This window comes from Patagioenas fasciata, chromosome Z (genome assembly GCF_037038585.1).
Source record: "Patagioenas fasciata isolate bPatFas1 chromosome Z, bPatFas1.hap1, whole genome shotgun sequence".
Classification (NCBI taxonomy): Eukaryota; Metazoa; Chordata; class Aves; order Columbiformes; family Columbidae; genus Patagioenas; species Patagioenas fasciata.
This window is the reverse complement of record NC_092560.1, coordinates 37500403-37518306: the sequence shown is the minus strand read 5'-3', so window position 1 is coordinate 37518306 and position 17904 is coordinate 37500403. Positions and strand designations below refer to the sequence as shown.

General features: G+C 37.4%; 1 protein-coding gene across 3 annotated transcripts in view; it reads right to left on the bottom strand.

The window, feature by feature from the left end:
- FBN2 (fibrillin 2) overlaps positions 1–17904 on the bottom strand; it is a 161252-nt gene that overhangs the window by 27471 nt on the left and 115877 nt on the right. For all 3 annotated transcript variants that reach the window (XM_065860700.2, XM_071802823.1, XM_071802824.1), the window contains 9 exons: positions 17398–17520; positions 16898–17020; positions 12306–12467; positions 11299–11367; positions 10541–10666; positions 9263–9388; positions 8542–8694; positions 1345–1413; positions 698–823 (listed from right to left, as the gene is read on the bottom strand). In XM_065860700.2, coding sequence (XP_065716772.1) covers positions 698–823; positions 1345–1413; positions 8542–8694; positions 9263–9388; positions 10541–10666; positions 11299–11367; positions 12306–12467; positions 16898–17020; positions 17398–17520 — 1077 coding nt within the window. The remainder of the gene's footprint in view (positions 1–697; positions 824–1344; positions 1414–8541; positions 8695–9262; positions 9389–10540; positions 10667–11298; positions 11368–12305; positions 12468–16897; positions 17021–17397; positions 17521–17904) is intronic.

Genomic DNA, 17904 nt, shown 5'->3' with positions numbered 1-17904 from the left:
CAGCCTCCTGTGCCATAAATGCAAGTTAAAAGCAAAATCAATACTATTTCATCTATAACACACTTTTTGGATGAGGGAGAATCCTACAAATCCAGTTCACTACACACTGAAGTGGTTTTGCAATTTCAAATGCCAGCCTGAATAAATTAGTTTTTGTATTTTAAAAAAATGTTCCTTCTCGCCTTTGAACTGAAATAAGAAGTATCACAGTTTGTTAGCTTTCTAAGGTGCACATATCAACACAGGACACTTGAACACCAATGACAAAACTCCTGTTGACTTTGGGACATACACAATTTCACTATTAGCTTCTAAGAGTATCTCTTAACTGTAGAACTGTAGAACAACAGACACAAGACAGAAAAAAATCAAGAAAACTCGTCTCTGAGAAGTTTTAAGAGCAAGAATTCAAGCTCTTTCCCAAAATAAAATAAAATTAGATAAAAGCATTTCATTTACTTCCAATTTAGGAGTCAGTGAATTGCTTGACACAAAACTATTACAAATTTTATTAAGTGCATGTGCATATGTATTAAAGGTAAACACATCACAAACTGATTTATAGACTTGAGCCCTACAAAAAAGATCACAGTCAGTCTCTTAGATTTTGAAAAACATGTGAGTTTAATGTTCCCCTTCCCTTTAAGATAAGCATGCTTACAGGGGCTGAGTAGAAAATAATGTCATTTCACATCACCTTCACAGACCAAGAGCAGGTCATTGTAGCTGAATCCAGTAGGGCATTCACAGCGGAAGCTGCCAATCTGATTGATGCAAACACCATTTGCACAGATTCCTGGGATTTCCTTACATTCATCAATGTCTGAAAGTGAGATGAGTTGGTCAAAGTACAGTACTTCATGGCTTTACCTACTGCTTTGATTCTCAGTTTCACTGTGTTTAATACTGAGAAGTTCATTTTGAAGTATAAAAATCATATATAGGACATAAACTTTAACATATGCCTGTTATGAAAGAAAATGAACTACATGAACTTCAGGAAGTGATCAAAATAGAACAATACTGAATATTAGACAAGATGCAGAACTGTTACTTATGTGCAGATAAGTTCTGCAACATTTTTGAAGCCAAAAGATTTCATCTTACCAATTAAAACTCAAAACCATGAAAGGTAAACGAAACATCATAGCAAAATGTTGAAATAAAATAATGTAAATCAGAAACATTTTACACAAAAAATAGTGTCACATTTTATGTCACAATTGTAGGTCCAAAATTAAATTAGAATTTTATTATATGAAATGTTCATTTTGGTACCGTTATACAGCTGCAACAACCTCACACAAAAGAACTTTTTGTTTAAATAATTTTAGTGAAACTTACCAACAGCTTTTCCAGTATGAATGTCAAAAGTGAAGCCAGGAATATTGCCACATAAGTTCTTGAATTCAGCTACACCAAAACAGAGAACAATGCATTTTTAGTGAATATTTCTAGATCTCCCAAGAATTACTTGTAGTCTTCTTAGCATTTCAAAAGCTGATACAAGCCAAATCTACTCAGAAAAGCCATTGCCACCTGTACAAATTGTATTGAAAATTCAGAATGCAAATAAATGAATGGAAATTGAAAGACCAATTCATACTTCTCTTTTTCTCAAATCTTTGCCGACTTTCACATGTGAGTAGATATCTGGTTTGAGAAAGCAGCACTTCAGTTCTTGTTTTAAACAGAACTCCTCAACTTACCTTTTAAGGTTTATTCCTGCATTCTAGACATTTGTAAAGAGAATCTGCAGCAACAGTTTCAGATAGGAGAAATAAATGTAACTTAGCAGTACCTAGCGCTCTTTGGTGATACTATCTCTGTTATTTTCTGCAAATATTGCTGCAGCTTAATTCCACTAAACTGTAGAGCAGAATTGACACTCTGTTTTAAAAAAAAAAAAAAAAAAAAGAATACTCCAAAAAAGAGTTTTGTTTTAGAATGATCATTTTATATCCTCTTTTCTGGAGCATATTGAAGATCAGAACTGTACAGTAAAAAGTACAAAACCGACAAAACCATGGTTTTCCAGGCAAGGTGTACGAAGATAAGTGCATTTGAAACATATAGAGGAAAACTGCTAGCATGGAATCAATTAATTCTTGCAGGATGTAAGAAATAACTACTTATTTTAAAAGAGTATTTCTTGTAAAGCATCTATGCTGGCATGAGATTTTACTAGTAAAACACTGCCTTGTATTACACATTTACAGCACACTGATAAATTTTGATCTATGTAGGAATATGAAAAATGACAGGACTACAACTATAACTATGTCAAATTTGCAAAATACTGACTATCAGTAGAACTGTGTACTGAAAGCACCCTTGTTTGCAGAGAGGAAAATACTTCCAATGTGAACTCGCAACCAGTTTAAACGAACAATTTGCTTTAAGTACGTACTCACGAACAATAACCATGCAGCTGCTATTAAGAATCTTTTTAGATCAAATCAGCACTCAAATTTTCCAGAAAAGCAGTAATTATCTTTCCATAATAAGTTTCCTAACTGATATTAAGGAAAAATTCCTGAGATTCTCAGGATCATCGAGTCCAATCATAACCTAACTCTAGCACTAAACCATGGCCCTAAGAACCTTGTTTAAACACCTTTTAAACACCTCCAGGGATAGTGACTCCACCACTTCCCTGGCAGCCTGTTCCAGTGCTTCACAACCCTTTAATTGAAGAAATTTTTCCTAATACCCAATCTAAACCTTCCCTGCTGCAACTTGAGGCCGTTTCCCCTTGTCCTATCACTTGCTACTTGGGAGAAGAGACCAACACTCTCCACGTTACAACCTCCTTTCAGGCAGTTCTAGACAGCAATAAGGTCTCCCCTCAGCCTCCTTTTCTCCAGGCTGAACAGTCCCAGTTGCCTCAGCTGCTCCTCATCGGACTTGTGCTCCAGGCCTCTCACCAGCTTCATTGCCCTTCTCTAACACTCTCTAGTATCTCAATGTCCTTCTTATGATGAGGGGCCCAAAACTGAACACAGGATTCAAGATGGGGCCTCACCAGTGCTGAATACAGTGGCATGATCACTTCTCTAGTCCTCCTGGCCACATTAATGGTCATACAAACCAGGATGCTGTTGGCCTTTTTGGCCACACTGCTGGCTCATGTTCAGCTGGCTGTCAATCAACACCCCCAGATCCCTCTCTGGCAGGCAGTTTTCCAGCCACTCTTCCCCTAGCCTGGGGTTGTTGTGACCCAAGTGCAGGACCCAGCACTTGGCCTGGTTAAACCTCATCCAATTGGCCTTGACCCAATGATCCAGCTGGTCCAAATCCCTCTGTAGAGCCTTCCTACCGTCTAGCAGATCAACACTCCCACCCAATTTGGTGTCATCTGCAAACTTACTGAGGGGTGTACTCAATCCCCTCATCCAGAGCAACGATAAAGATTAAACAGAACTGGCCTCACTACTGAGCCCTGAGGAACAACACTCGTGACTGTCTGCCAGCTGGCTTTGGCTCCATTCTCCACAACTCTTCGGCCCCAGCCTTCAAGCCAGTTCCTTATCCATTGAAGAGTACACTCATCCAGGTCGTGAGCTGCCAAGTTCTCCAGGAGAATGCTGTGGAATACAGTGTCAAAGGCTTTACTGAAATCTAAGTACACAACATGCACGACTTTTCCCTCATCTACTAGGTGGCTCACCTTGTTGTAGAAAGAGATCAGGTTGATCAAGCAGGACCTACCTTTCATAAACTCATGCTGACTGGGCCTGATCATACGGTTGTCATGTATGTGCTGTGTGATGTTATTCAAGATCATCTGCTCCATGACCTTCCCTGCCACCGAGGTTAGACTGACAGGTCTGTAATTCCCTGGATCCTCCTTCCAGTCCATGGATGTCACATTAGACAACTTCCAGTCAACTGGGACCTCCGCAGTTAGCCATGATTGCTGACAGATAATGGAAAGTGGCTTAGTGACCACCTTCACTAGCTCCCTCAGCACCCTTGGGTGTATCCCATCTGGCCCCATAAACTTGTGGGTATCCAAGTGGTGTAGCAGGTCACTAACATTTCCCCTTGGATTATTGGAGCTTCATTCTGCTCCCTGTCCCTGTCTTCTGGCTCAGGGGGTTGGGTACCTGGAGCACAACTGTTCTGACTATTAAAGACTCAGGCAAAGAAGGCATTTAGTACCTCAGACTTTCCCTCATCCTCTGTTACTATATTTCCCTCTGCATCTATCAGGGGATGAAGATTCTCCTTAGCCTTCCTATTGTTGTTAATACATTTACAGAAACATTTATTGTTGCCTTTCACAGTGGTGGTCAGGCTGAGCTCTAGTTGGGCTTTGGCCCTTCTAATTTTCTCCCCGCATAACCTCCCAGAATTCTTGTATTCCTATTGAGTAGCCTGCCCCTCCTTCCAGAGGTTGTACATTCTCTTTTCATTCTTAAGTTCCAGCTGCAGCTCTCTACTCGGACAGGCTGGCCTTCTTCCCCGCCGGCTCACCTTTCAGCACATGGGGACAGCCTGTTCTTGTGCCTCTAAGATTATCTTCTTGAATTGAGATCAGCGTTCCTGGACTCCTTTGTCCATCAGGGCTCCTTCACAAGGGATTCCACCAACCAGCCTTCTGAACAGGTCGAAGTCTGCCCTTCAGAAGTCCAAAGTAGCAGCTCTACTGACCACCCTTCTAACTTCTTCAAGGATAGTAAACTCAATCATTTCATGATCACTATACCCAAGGCGACCTCCAACCAACATGTGGCCAATGAGCCCGTTTACAACAACAGATCCAGTCAGACTTCTTCCCTAGTAGGCTCACTAACCAACTGTGTTAGGAAGCTGTTTTCTGTACACATGCAGTAGATAATTTGTACGTTCAGGGCATTAAGCCAAGGTAAAATATCCTTCTAAAGAACATAGATAAAATTTACAAAAATGTCCTGCTGACATAAAATTCAAAGGAGTTCTTGAACTGTAATATCTGGAGACTTCCATGAGTGCTTGGTCCACTGTTCATGCTGCTCAGGACCTATAGGAAGCCTACTATCTATCCAACGAGAGGAAGTATATGGAACTACCTTTAACTCATTTCTAAACCTGAAATGCAAACAAACCTCTTCTAGCATCAAAAAAAAAGAAAAAGAAGAACCTTCTGATTTTCTCTGAGTAATGATCTTCAATCTAGAGCAGTGATAGTTGACTTCTCTACTGGTTGTAGTTTGAGTTTCTTGATCATCTACATTTTAATGGCAGCTCTTCAGCAGCTTATGTTTTTGTAAAGTTTAACCACTAAGTTTACAACATGAGTAATTCATGTCCCTCTCACACCAGTCTTATTTATTAAAATTTAGGCAGATGTAGTTGTTTATTGCTCCAAATGAGATTTGACAAAATATTTTTCTCACATTCAAACATTCTTTGTTATTTCCTCTGTAAGTCAAGTATGGTCCAGTATACCTGAACTTCAGCATTTTCTTCTTTCTCTTATTATATTATTTAATGACTGCCTAAAACCTGCTGAGGTTATTCTTACAGTACAGAATACTGGACCATAGAGGTCCCTGCCACAGTGTTTTACAAACCAGCACTTTTCTGCTCTGTTATATTAACATGTGTAAGATTTGAGGGTTAGAAAACAGTTCTCTTCTGTCAGGAGCATTGTGAATTCTACTGTGCTCTCAGTAAACTGGTGAAAGACACACACTAGATAAAAAGAGGACCTTATGTTCAGTACCCTGTTTCCACAGACTATGATAACCTATTCCTGTGACAACACCTAACACACCAGGTCTGCAAGGATGAAGAAGAGGCACTGAGGATTGCAGGCCTTCTTTCATCTGTGTTATGCTACCTCCAGGTTCCATATATTCCATTTAACAAAATTTTCCATATATTTTTCAGTTTGTACTGTGTAGAAGAAGAGACACAGATCGTATGACAATACATTTATACACAGTGCCGAATTATCCACACACAAACAAGCCAGAGATTTACTTTCTGAAAGCCTTTACATCAATGACTTAAAAATATTTCAAAACCCCATATTCTTATGACTATGTTATTTTTTAGGAAAAAATTATATCACACAACAGGAAAAAAACTCTCTGAGGTCAAGTACTTCTGAAGTGATCAAACTATGAAAGAGTTCTGTAAGTACTTGGTTATCTCTTAGCAGTGAAGCAGCTTTTTACACTTCTTTGGGTGAAAAAAACAAGCAAACAAGAATGAGTTTTTTCTGATCAAAGTCTGCATGGTAAAGGCTATGATCTCTAAAGTCATAAAACAGAGATTGATTGTTAAACATAAATATATAAAAAGGAAGAAAGAGCTCTGTTCACAATGGAAAAAAAATGCAAACACATTGGCATGTGAAAGTTCATTTACAGGAAAAACATAATTCTCATTGGAGCAGAATAATGCTCTTAATGAGCTACTGGGCTCAGTCTAGCAAACTGGTTAAGGTCAGTGTATCATAACCCCTGGCTGTGATGTGTAGCTCCCACCCAGATCTCAGAACAATTGATTATACTAAATAAGTGCAGCTATTCAACCATTTACACTTGGAATTTGTGTTTGATCCCTCACTCAATTGCTTTTCAGGGTGAAAAAGGTTCAACCATGTCTCCAAACACAGTAAAGGCATTTCGAAGAGCTAACAAGGCAACATGAAATATTTTGAGAAATATTTTAACCCCATAATTGCTTGCAGACTAAGTGGAGTTGTCTTAACAAATATTTAAAAGCTGTAGAAGTTTTTGAGAACTTCAGTCTTAGCAATTTAAAAGGTGAATTCTTTCTTCCATTCAAGAACATTAATTGCATGAACGCCTGTTAGTACTTTGCTGTATTTTTCTCGTCATTTTGTCATCATGATGACGATTTTATTGCACTGAGATAAATCGCTATGGGAAAAAAATTTATGAGCTCTCTGTGACAGCAAACATGTATTTCCCCTCTCAAGATTATTTCCATCTCCCTTCCCTGACTACTAGGAACCTCATTCTCCTTTCTCCTGATTAAGAAATAAAAGGAAGAGACTGTTTTTATTTTCAGTCCCATTTCCCCCCTCTTTACTGCTTGTGGGGGAATCTCTTTCCTACATTATCTGCTCTTTCCCTTATATCACCAGGATAAACCACTTGGAATGAAAGTAATACATTCTTCACACTGACATAACAAATGATGCAGCACTGGAGGTACAGGTTTAGTGGCAGTAAACTTGGGATAAATTCAATTAAACAAAAAAATGCATTTGTACTAAACAGGCACCTGAGTTTTTTAGCTTTATCTAGGTACCTGTGCTTTTTTTCACAATTGTAAGACTCTTTTAATGAAAGCCAGGTGTTACTGTCAAGTTTCCAAGTTGGTGATTCTTCCACCAATGATTTTTCTGAGTTCAGCTTTCAAGGGTATTTTGTTCCAGGCAAGGAACTCCATAAAGACTAACTGAAAAAGAACTGTACCTAATTATTCTCATCTCTCTTTAGAGAAGGAATTTTTTATTCCTTTTTATAACACCCTGCTTATTGAGCTTTTGCATGTTCATCACCTTCAATAGAGGAAATGCAAAAGCAACTGAGAGGATCACACTCAAATGTGAGACAAAAATGAAAAATCTAGAAAGGCAATACACTCAGCAATGAAACCAAAGTTTTTATTCTGACAGATTAGGACTATCAGGATAAATGTAACCCCAGCTATGCAGTAACTAAATTGCACTATCCTAAATTAATTATCCTGGAAGACAGATGATGTAGCAGGTCTATCTTGACATCCAGTATCTTCAGTCCCAGTGTTACTACCCAGTGACTGCTTTTCCAGAAACCCCAAAATGACAGCTTTAGAGATCAGAGTTCTGTGACAATGCATTCAGAAAACTTACTTATGCCTACTGTGCCATGCTGCTGGGTCTTACCTACGCGAACATAGATCTTTGACATAAATCTAGATAACTGAAAGTAATTCTGCATCCATACAAGACCTCTGAAAGCCTGGTATTTGTTAGAAAGAAAGAAAGAAAAAATAAAATAACCACAGCATACTCATTTTATTGAGCCACATGACCAAAAAAAAGGTCTAAATAATTAGATCTACCTACAGATATTGGTCTTACAAATATCCTTTTAGCCACAGGGTTGAATTACTCCTGCTGCTGATAGGAAGGTCAGTCTGTGTTTTCCAGGCCTTTTTATTCATCTCAGTGACACCTGACAGGGACCTGTTCTCTTGCCCTTGCCTTCAGGGGTAGCTGAGAGAGAAAATATGCATGTTCTTCCTGAATTTTTTTTTTTCGTCTGTGGGGAATGATTGGTGCCTTCAAGTTATTCAAGCTATATCTTTCTGTTCAATGTGAAGTGATACTTCTTACACTCAAAAATATGGAAGAAATACCTATCCTTGCTTAGCACACGAAGACTTAATCCAGCCAGTGGCAGGTTGGCAGGATATTGTCACTTTGCTTTGGGACTACAGCGAGGTTTTTTGGGGGGCTGAAATGAAACTTTAGGTCAAAGAAGTAGACGAGCAAAGAAAGTAACAAAACGGGATGGTTATAGTAGGCTTTACCTGTTCCTGGAGTTGGACATGGTTCACAAGGTTTGTTCCAGGCTTTCCCAACATTGTATGTGCAGCAACACATCCTTTTAGTCACATTGAAGGGCAGTTCATTCTCACAGGAGGTTCCATTATAGCTTCTGTAGCAAAAGCTTTTCCTCATATCTAGAGGTGAGAAAATAATAAAATTACAAAGTAATCGACAAACTAACTTGAGTAAATATCATTCACTACCAACCTAGACAGTAGTTCATTAGCTCTGGCATCTGTATGCAACCCAACCATATGCATGGATACATATTAAAATCATTTAAGAACTGAAGTAATCTAGTCTCTTTCTTTTAGACTTACCTGAAATTTGATATACTTTCAGTTTTCATTCAAAGACATAAATGGGAAAAATAAAAGTTCCCAAGAAATCAGAAAGACACTACAGATGCTCATCAGATCCATCTCTATAGTAAACCCCGCCATTTGGAAATGACCAGTGAAAATAAAAAAAAAAAAAAAAAGATTTCTAAGTTCTCTTAAGGAATAAGAGCACTTGAACACTGCACGTGACTCATTGGGATTTCTTTCCTAGCTACATGGCATAATTGTCTGGTAGTTAAAGTTAGGAAGAAGCAATACAAGGCTTTAGAACTGGCACGTCTAAAAGGAAATTTTAAGCAGTGTCTGGCCCTGAAACAGTCTGGCGTACAGGTAGTTCTAGTAAAGATGACATTTTGCATACCCATGCAGTTATGTCCTCCATTCACTTGCATATATTCAGGTGGGCAAATGCAGGTGTAGTTTCCCAGTGTATTGTAGCAGGTGCCAGGACCACAGACACCAGGATGTGCAACACACTCGTCAATATCTAGAGACCAAGTGAAAACGCTACCATTAACAGGGGAAAAGAGGACCAGGTCCAGCAAATACTTCTGAGAAATACGATCATAATAAACTATGCTATGATAACAAAAAATGTTTCATTTAAAGGCCAGCTTGGAAAGCACAGATCAGATTTGGGTTAAGTAGCTAGTGTAAAAGCTGCTGAAAAGTATTATTAACAGAATATTGCAATCTCTATTAAAGTCCAACCAGTGAAGTACAAAAGAACACCCTAAATAAATCCACAGTTGTTGAATTTACCACTGAAACTGGAGCACCTCCTGCCTCACCAGTTCCACAGAAGACATTCACGCTCTCTTCTCAGAGGAATGTTACTGTCCCTTTTCAGTTCTGTTCATGTTTTTACTACTCCACTGAGGAAAGACCTTTTAAGTACTCTATTTAGAAACAGGCAAACTGAATAATCACAGTCTTGCTGCTCTAACTTTGGATCTTCGTATTTGTGGTATTTGGGGTGTAAGACATTTTTGATCATTCAATTTTAATTTCAAACTCACTTTGGTCAGGTTTTTTTTTTTTGTTTTTCACCAGAGCTTAGCAAAGCCTCAGGATTCACGGGCTCTGTTTTGAAAGGAGACTTTTTTTTTTCCTCACAAAGAGAATGAAGAAAAGGAAGCTGATTTATGACACTCCAAACTAGAAGAAACCATGAAAGATTCTTTACATTATTTGGTCTGTTTACAATTTTTTGTTCTAACACTTATGACAAATATTGAACACAATAGGAAGACCAATATTCACTTTACATCATGTTGCATAAATTAAACTGCTATTCTGAAATACTGTGAAAAGAACAGCTTTAACTCACTTAAAATACATGGAGCCTAGTGAAGCTAGTGGGAGATAGAAGGTGTTAAGAAGCTAGAAATCACGAATAACACTTAGTTTGCTGAAAACACATAGCTGAGATCTATCACGTAGAAACAAACAGTAGTATATTCAAGTGTTGCATTTCAGTTTCTACATTGGTCATATCACTGATATCAAAGATGATTTTTAGAGAAGACTTTAGGTAAAGGTGTGAGTACCATATCCGCTTATGAATTTAAGGCTAAAATTGAATGGTTTAAAAAATAACTGCACTGTGGCAGAGAAGGGGGTTTCAAAGGGATGTAACCTTCACAGATTCTTGTGTCTTCACTGAGGTAGTAGCCTTTCGGGCATTCACACTGGAAACTGCCAAAAGTATTGATGCAATTCCCACCTTGGCAGAGACCTGGCAGCTCCTGACATTCATCAATGTCTGAAAGCAGAGAAAAAAAAAAATAACCATATTTTTATTCCAGAATGAAAAGAAACAAGAGATTTTAACCACTCCCCTGAAATTTTACCACCTAGTAGCTTTTAAATGTCAAGTGGATTATTTTTTTTTTTTGCTTCTAAATTGCACTGCGTGAAAACATGGATGAGATGCTCATTCTCTTCCATTTAAATAGCTCTTCAGGAGCAAGTTCCAGCTTGTTGAACCCATGAAGTTCAACTTCCATTAATATTTACAGGAATTTGGCACTTAATTCCCCATTCCTGCACACTCATTGGAACCAAAATTTCTTTGCCCAATGAGTATTTCCTGAAACTTATACATTCTACTGATAAGCTGTAATTTTCATAAATGACTTATCCTTCAGGGGCCAATTTCAAAAGCCAGTTCAAGTACGAAGACACACAAAAGGTATACCTCAGCTTATTTTCCTACTGAAATATTGTTGGACTTCTTCAATATTCATTTACAGTATACCTTTTCATCACGTTGTTGTCAAATTCGTATTACCATTAAATGCAATGGTTTCTGCAAAATATAGTTACTCTATACATCTGTCTGAAGATGAGACTTTTTTTATTACCATCCATCACAGTCATTTATGATAAACTCACCTTCTAAAATAATAGTGATGGAATTTGGTCTGAAGCCTTCTCCTCCTGGACAGAGAGTATTATATTCCGCTACAGTAAAGTGTAACAAGAGAGAGCATGTCAGTCGTATGAAGAATAAAATGCTAATAGAAACATAAAATTTCATTTGTGTTTTTAATGAGTCTTCTTCCTTATACTCATTGGTTTTCTGCTCTTCTTGACCTATTCATGGTACATAAAGCAAGTGCATTAGATCACTATAAAATGAAGGTAAGAGTTCTGCTTAAAACATCATCAAAACCTCAGATATTTTTGAGGAAGGCACAATGTTGTTTCCTCTGTACTGTGCTTCTATAAAAGCACATATTTTGCATTTTGGCTAGTTCTTTAATATGAAATATCAGTATATCCTTGATCAAGATAGGTATTAAAATTGGAGTTCATAATATTAGGACACTTCAAAGAACAGCATGCTTGACCTTTCTGTTGTATCAGTCATTCAAAGGACTTCAATGCTCTAAAAATGGATAACTATCATTGCATAGCAGTTTTGAAACTACTTCAGACTGAACCAGAAATAGTTACCCAACAGTTACCAAAACTCTCAATAGAGAACTACCACAGCTCTCCAATTAAAGGCATTATTTGAATTCTAAGCATTATTAATTTCTTTATTTCCCCACCAACATGGAGCTGTTGAGTAAAAATTCCTAGTAGATGCCTCCAAACCACTCCATTCTTAAGATACATAGGAATGTGACACTGTAAGAATAGGAACCAGTCTGTCACAGAAGACTAAAGGTCAGGTCTTCTAATACTTGGGTCTGCACCTCTGCCTCACCCCTCTGCTAGCAGTAGGGAGATTTTTATTTGATAACTGTGCCAGAACACTGCCTCATGAAGAAAATAGATTGCTTAAATAATAAACGTATAACAATAGGGTAAAACATTTCAAATACTTTTTCCTTCCCTTGTTAGAATCTTCTGTAATAAGAGGGTGGGTGGAGACCAAGAGAACATTTGCTTACTGCTGTTTATAGGGGGACACGTCTCACAGGGGTTCCCCCAAGCCTTTCCCAAAGAGCAGCAGCATGAGGAACGACTGACTCCGACCCCAATTTCAGTGTTGCAGGATAGGCTCCCATCCCCTCGTGGTCCATACTTCAGGTAGCAATTGCCAACACGGTTATCTACATATAAAACACACATGAGTACGGTTGCAGACAATGATCCGGACAAAGAAACAGCAGGCATTCACTTTAATATTTTGTATCTAGAAGCAGGAATTCAGATAGCATTGTGGCTTTGAAGCCATTGACAAGCTGAAAACACTCAAGTACACCGACAGTTACTGATGTTGAGACAGACAGCACAGAAAATGGGTAGCTTCAGCTTTCTAAGTACCTAAAGACAAGTTTAAAATGTTTGCACATCTCTTGAAGTCACACCATACTCTAATAGCACATACACTTTTCCCAGTCTTTCACTCCAGAAAATATCAGAGATCTTTGTGCTGTTTACTGTTATTATTTCTTCTCAATATTCTGACTGTGATTAGACTATGACTCTTGTGGAATTAGAATTTACATATTTTTCTATGGAATCAGAGAATAAAGTCATGTTACTGGAAGAATTCTTCCATTGGCAAAAAAATTCTCAAAAAGGCATTAATATTGAAACAAATAATCTACCTGTGCAGTACGCTTGAGGAAAGTCAATTTATTAGTTCACACAAAGCATAACTTCATGATTGAGACAACTGCTGGCATCAGTATAACGAGTAAGGAATCTTAGAGAAGTAAAGCTACGAGTTTCCTCGCTCTTGTACATATTGTCTCCTTGCTCTTTATAAATGGAAAGTAACTAGCAGTGAGGTACAAATATAAGAACTTATATATTTCTTATTACAGACAAATAGTACAGAGTAGTGTTGTAATTCTAAAGAATTAACTTGCTATCAAAGACTGCCTGTAAAGAGGCACAGAAACCTATTCAAAAATTTTTTTAATAAATTCATTGTATAAAGGCCACAATACCTTTTTGCATTTTCACTATTTCTGTTAATGATATGACTAAGAAACTTATAAATGAATTTTTGAGTTATTTCCCAAATGCGTATTTTACCAAGAAATATGTTTTAAATTTCCTGCTTGCAGCAAGTGCCAGATGCTATAGACTTTGTAATTTACATGGAGTAAAATGACCACAGTATGATAAATGTGGGTAGTTCACATATTCAGAATTTCCAGAGGTTAAGAAATGTCATGGTATGACATGAGTTTTTAAGTTATCCTGAGGTTTGGGACATATCTATGAAAGAAACTTGAAGGCAACTTTCTGAATCATTAGGAAATACTTTTTCTCAAGACCCTTAAGTTAGTTAAATATGTATAATATTAAACCACAACTTCGCATTCATTTTAAGACAGAATATTTTTTTAAAGATTCTTAACATCAATCAAGACAAAACCTTCAAGCTGTCCAAAGGATTTAAATTTATGTAAATTTAAGCATTAACAGACAAGTTTGGATTAATCTTTTTTGTACAGAACAAACATACGTTAGCAGAACTTGTGGAAAAGGAGGTTGTTCTTTGGCCCTACATATTGTACAACAAATTTCAGTATCTCACCATAAATGCACATTGTGGTAAAGCTAAAATACTCAGTTAAGAATTAAGTGGTGGAGGCATATGTGTCCTGTACCTCTGAGTCTCTGATGGAAAGAAAATGAACTTCAGGCAGGATACCTTTATCTCCTTAGAGGCAAGATTTCCATTCGTGATAGTACAAGACATCTGTCTTTTTAAGAGAAGCCAGGAAGAGATTTGGCTCCATTCTTTTTGGTAGAAGTGAAAAACAATGACCACTTTGGAAGGTGGATTCAGCCCAAGACCTCAGGCCCATCAAGAACGATAGGAAATGACAGACCTTGGAATGAAGGTAGATCCTGGAATTCTCTAACAGAGTATCAATACTGAGTCCACCAAGAGTTTTAAGTTTCAGTTTATTCCTCACATGAATCATCTTGACACAGCACTATGCTCCTCTTTGCCAACGATGTTTCTGTTTCTTCTTAAAGGAACTGGAATTTAAATTCCTCTGCCTATTTTTTTTTTATTTTCTCCTCAAGCATGCAAGAAAGAGTGCTATTAAAGAGAACTAGAAGCTGCTGTTCTTTGACAAAAATTTTCTGGAATATTTCTCAGCAAAACTTGTGCATTCCATAAGCAAGAAACTTTCCTTTTTCTTGGTGAGGTCTACTAGCCTCTGTGAGTTTTTTCTTCCAGATGAGTACAAGCCTAGATTGCAAACTAGGTAATTTTTTAGCATGTGCCAGTGACACAAATGCCACTGCAAGTGAAGATGCAATTTGGATTTGCAGTCCTAAGACTATAAGAGATCACAAGGAAACTGAACTTCAGTTCTTCCCTACTTGGACTCCTTAATCAGTAAAGCAGACATACACAACACATACCAAATCTTAGAGCCAGAACTAGTATAGCTGCATTGGATAATTGCAAATCTCTCTGTTTTCACTTCCCATGTAGAATAATTTAAGCCTCTGAAAATACTACAAATGAGAACTGTTGGTGAAAGAAAAAAAGTTCAAAACCTAACAATGTCTATAATCATATAAAACAAATTAACCAATGTTTTTTGTTGCATGTGGTGCCCCATCTCTTCAAGGGCTTCTGAAAAAATGGGCACTAAAGTATCATTTCATTCATGGGTTAGGGCTTTATTTCTATTAGCTTACTCTGATGATATTTCACGGGAGGCAGAGGCTTTGCTTGCCCCTGTCAAAAACAAAAGCCTAATGTTCACTGGGTGTTTTTTGGACTGTCATAGAATCAAACTGTAGAGAGATGGAAAATGTACATCCAAGGCTTGCAGCTCCTCCCACAGACAGATAAGTGGATTCCAGTTCTGCCACTGTCTGAAATTGAACTCGGAAAAAAAAAAAAAAATTTAAAAAGCTCATGTTTACTCAGGGGCCTAAGTCTTGGGAATCTCTCTTTTGTACGATCAATCCCTCTGAAACTGAAAATGCTTCTTACACACAGCAAAGGAAAAGAGTCTTTGTACCAGAGAGAGGGACAGCCTTAGTAGTATTTCCTCAGGACAGAAACAAGGAAGGGTCAAATTGCTTTTCCACCATTTTCTTATTCAACACTTTTTCTTCAGAGAAGAAGAGCTTGTTCTCTCATTTGGGACTCTAGAGTTGTTAGATTTTCCCTTGAGTAGGCTCCTTTTCACTGTGGAAGTTTCCTTGAGAAAACATGGGATACCTGCCAAAAATGTCATTGGGACAACTGGCCCCAAAGTTGAGTGCCAACTCAAACTCCTACTTTTCAGTGAAACACAAGTCAGCTAGCAACAGGACAATCCGTTCTCATAAGGTTCTTCAGAGATCACTTAAATTCTTCGGTCATAATTCAGTGCTTGCAGGGCTGATGATATATAGTATCTGTTTGTAGGAAAGAATGAGGATTTCAGTAGTTATATGCTGCAGAAGTGAAGCCAAAAACGCAGGATTTCATAGTTTCAACTGATTCTTCGGATAAAGCCAAGCTGAAAGCTTAAGTCAGACTGCAGAAGAAAAATGTTAAGGTAGGAACTGTCAGAAGAGTCTACGGGAAACAGAAACACAGGTTTCCAATTCAATGGGAATAGATTATATAAACTTACTCTATCTTTAAAAATCTCAGTTTAAAGTTTTAGAATAAATTGATCATGACTGTGGACATCTAAGGGTTTCAAACAGGACTTGTTTCAAGCATCCAGAGAAGCAACAGAGAATATTCATAGGCAGAAAACGGAGCAACATGGAAAAGATGAGCAATAAAAATTTATTCTGAAGGAAATCTGCTTTTCTTTAAAAATTATTTGCTTAGAATATATTTATTTGCCACCACACCATAGTATTACTGCACACATTTAGAAAATGGATAGAGTTCTAACTACCAATTCAGGAGAACTGGAGTGTAACCAAGGTAATATAATAAAAAGGCTGTTTTCCAAATAAAGAGTTAGGAGGCTTTCCCAGGATCACAGACACATTCTTATGATTGAACTTTAACCTCTCTCTCAACTTCCCTCTTCCCCAAAACTTCCCTAGGCTGCTAGTATATACACTAATCACATGACAGTCCTACTATCATATAGCAAGGGGGAAATAGAATGAAAATTCACTTGAAGTCTGTGTAACCCAGAGAGAATTATAAAAACTACAGTGAAACATTTTGCTTTTTACTTTGTCTCCAGCCAAATGGGTACCACAACCAGTTTTAATTCCAGTTTAAACTTAAGCCAAATACATAGATCAGTGCCAAGAGAAACCGAGGATTAAAAAAATCAGTTTTTTTTAAAGAGAGTTGTTGACTGTCAGGAGAATTGAAATGCAGATAATGCACATTTTGACAAAAATTAAAGATGTGTATTTTAAACAAACTATAAACACCATTAATCAGTTAAAATAATTAACTTAATCTCTAGAAAACTATATAACAAGATACGTAGCATATGGAAGTAAAACTTTTCTACCTTGCTACCCTTATTTGCATCAAAACAGTCACCTTGGCTGTGATTTCGAAATAGTTTAAGTAGCTTTCACTTACCCACACAACCCACTCCAGTAGGATTCAGGTGGAAGTCTGGAGGGCAATTACACTCATACCTTCCAGGAGTATTTACACAAAGGCCATTAACACAATTAATGGGATCGGCACATTCATCAATATCTAAAATAGGGAGGTTACATTTGTAAATATGCTCACCAGACAGAAAATAAGAATAGTTTTACTTTTTTAAAGACAAAATGGTCAAGAAAATTTCAAATGCAAGTGAATTTTAGCTGAAATTGAACAAAAGAACTTCTAATAATTCATCAACCATTTAGGAATAACCTTTGTACAGCTGTACATTTAAAAAGCCATTCTTTTTGTTCCATTCTTAAACGAAGGCCAAAGCATGCAATCCTACACACTGCTTGTTTAGTGGAGAAAAATGTACTTTTTGTAAGAGAATACGATGCATGTTGAACTCATCTTGAAATTAACTTGGTGCAATTAAAAAAAAAACTTAAGTCTTGACGTATTTCTGAACAGAAGAGTTATACCTGTACAGTTTCCCCCAGTTCGATCTAGTTCATAGCCATCATCACAGATACAATGAAACATTCCTGGCAGATCATTACAGGTACCAAATACACATATGTTCTGGAAGGAGCATTCATCGATATCTGAAGGAATATATTAAGGACAGAAAAATACACATCATTACAACATATTGCAATAGGGTGTTGTACTACTAAAAGCAAGTGAAGCCACGAGTAAAAAAATATTTTAAAGAGCAGGACTGAGTAATCACTTTTGGTTTTGTGTACAAGTCATAGCTAGGGATTTGTGAGGCATTCTCCATTAAGCCATGTGTTAGTTATTCGTCTTTTACATAGTGTGAAGTAAAAGTAGTAAAACTGACTTCTCAGAAATCAAAATGACAGCTAAGTCAAAAAGTCAGTAAGTTCCTTTCAAAATGTGCATTAAACAGAATGAAGCGTAACACTGTGCAAAGGTGTCATTCATTTCCCAGCTCATAGTCTGCAACGATTCTTAGTAATGGTAAG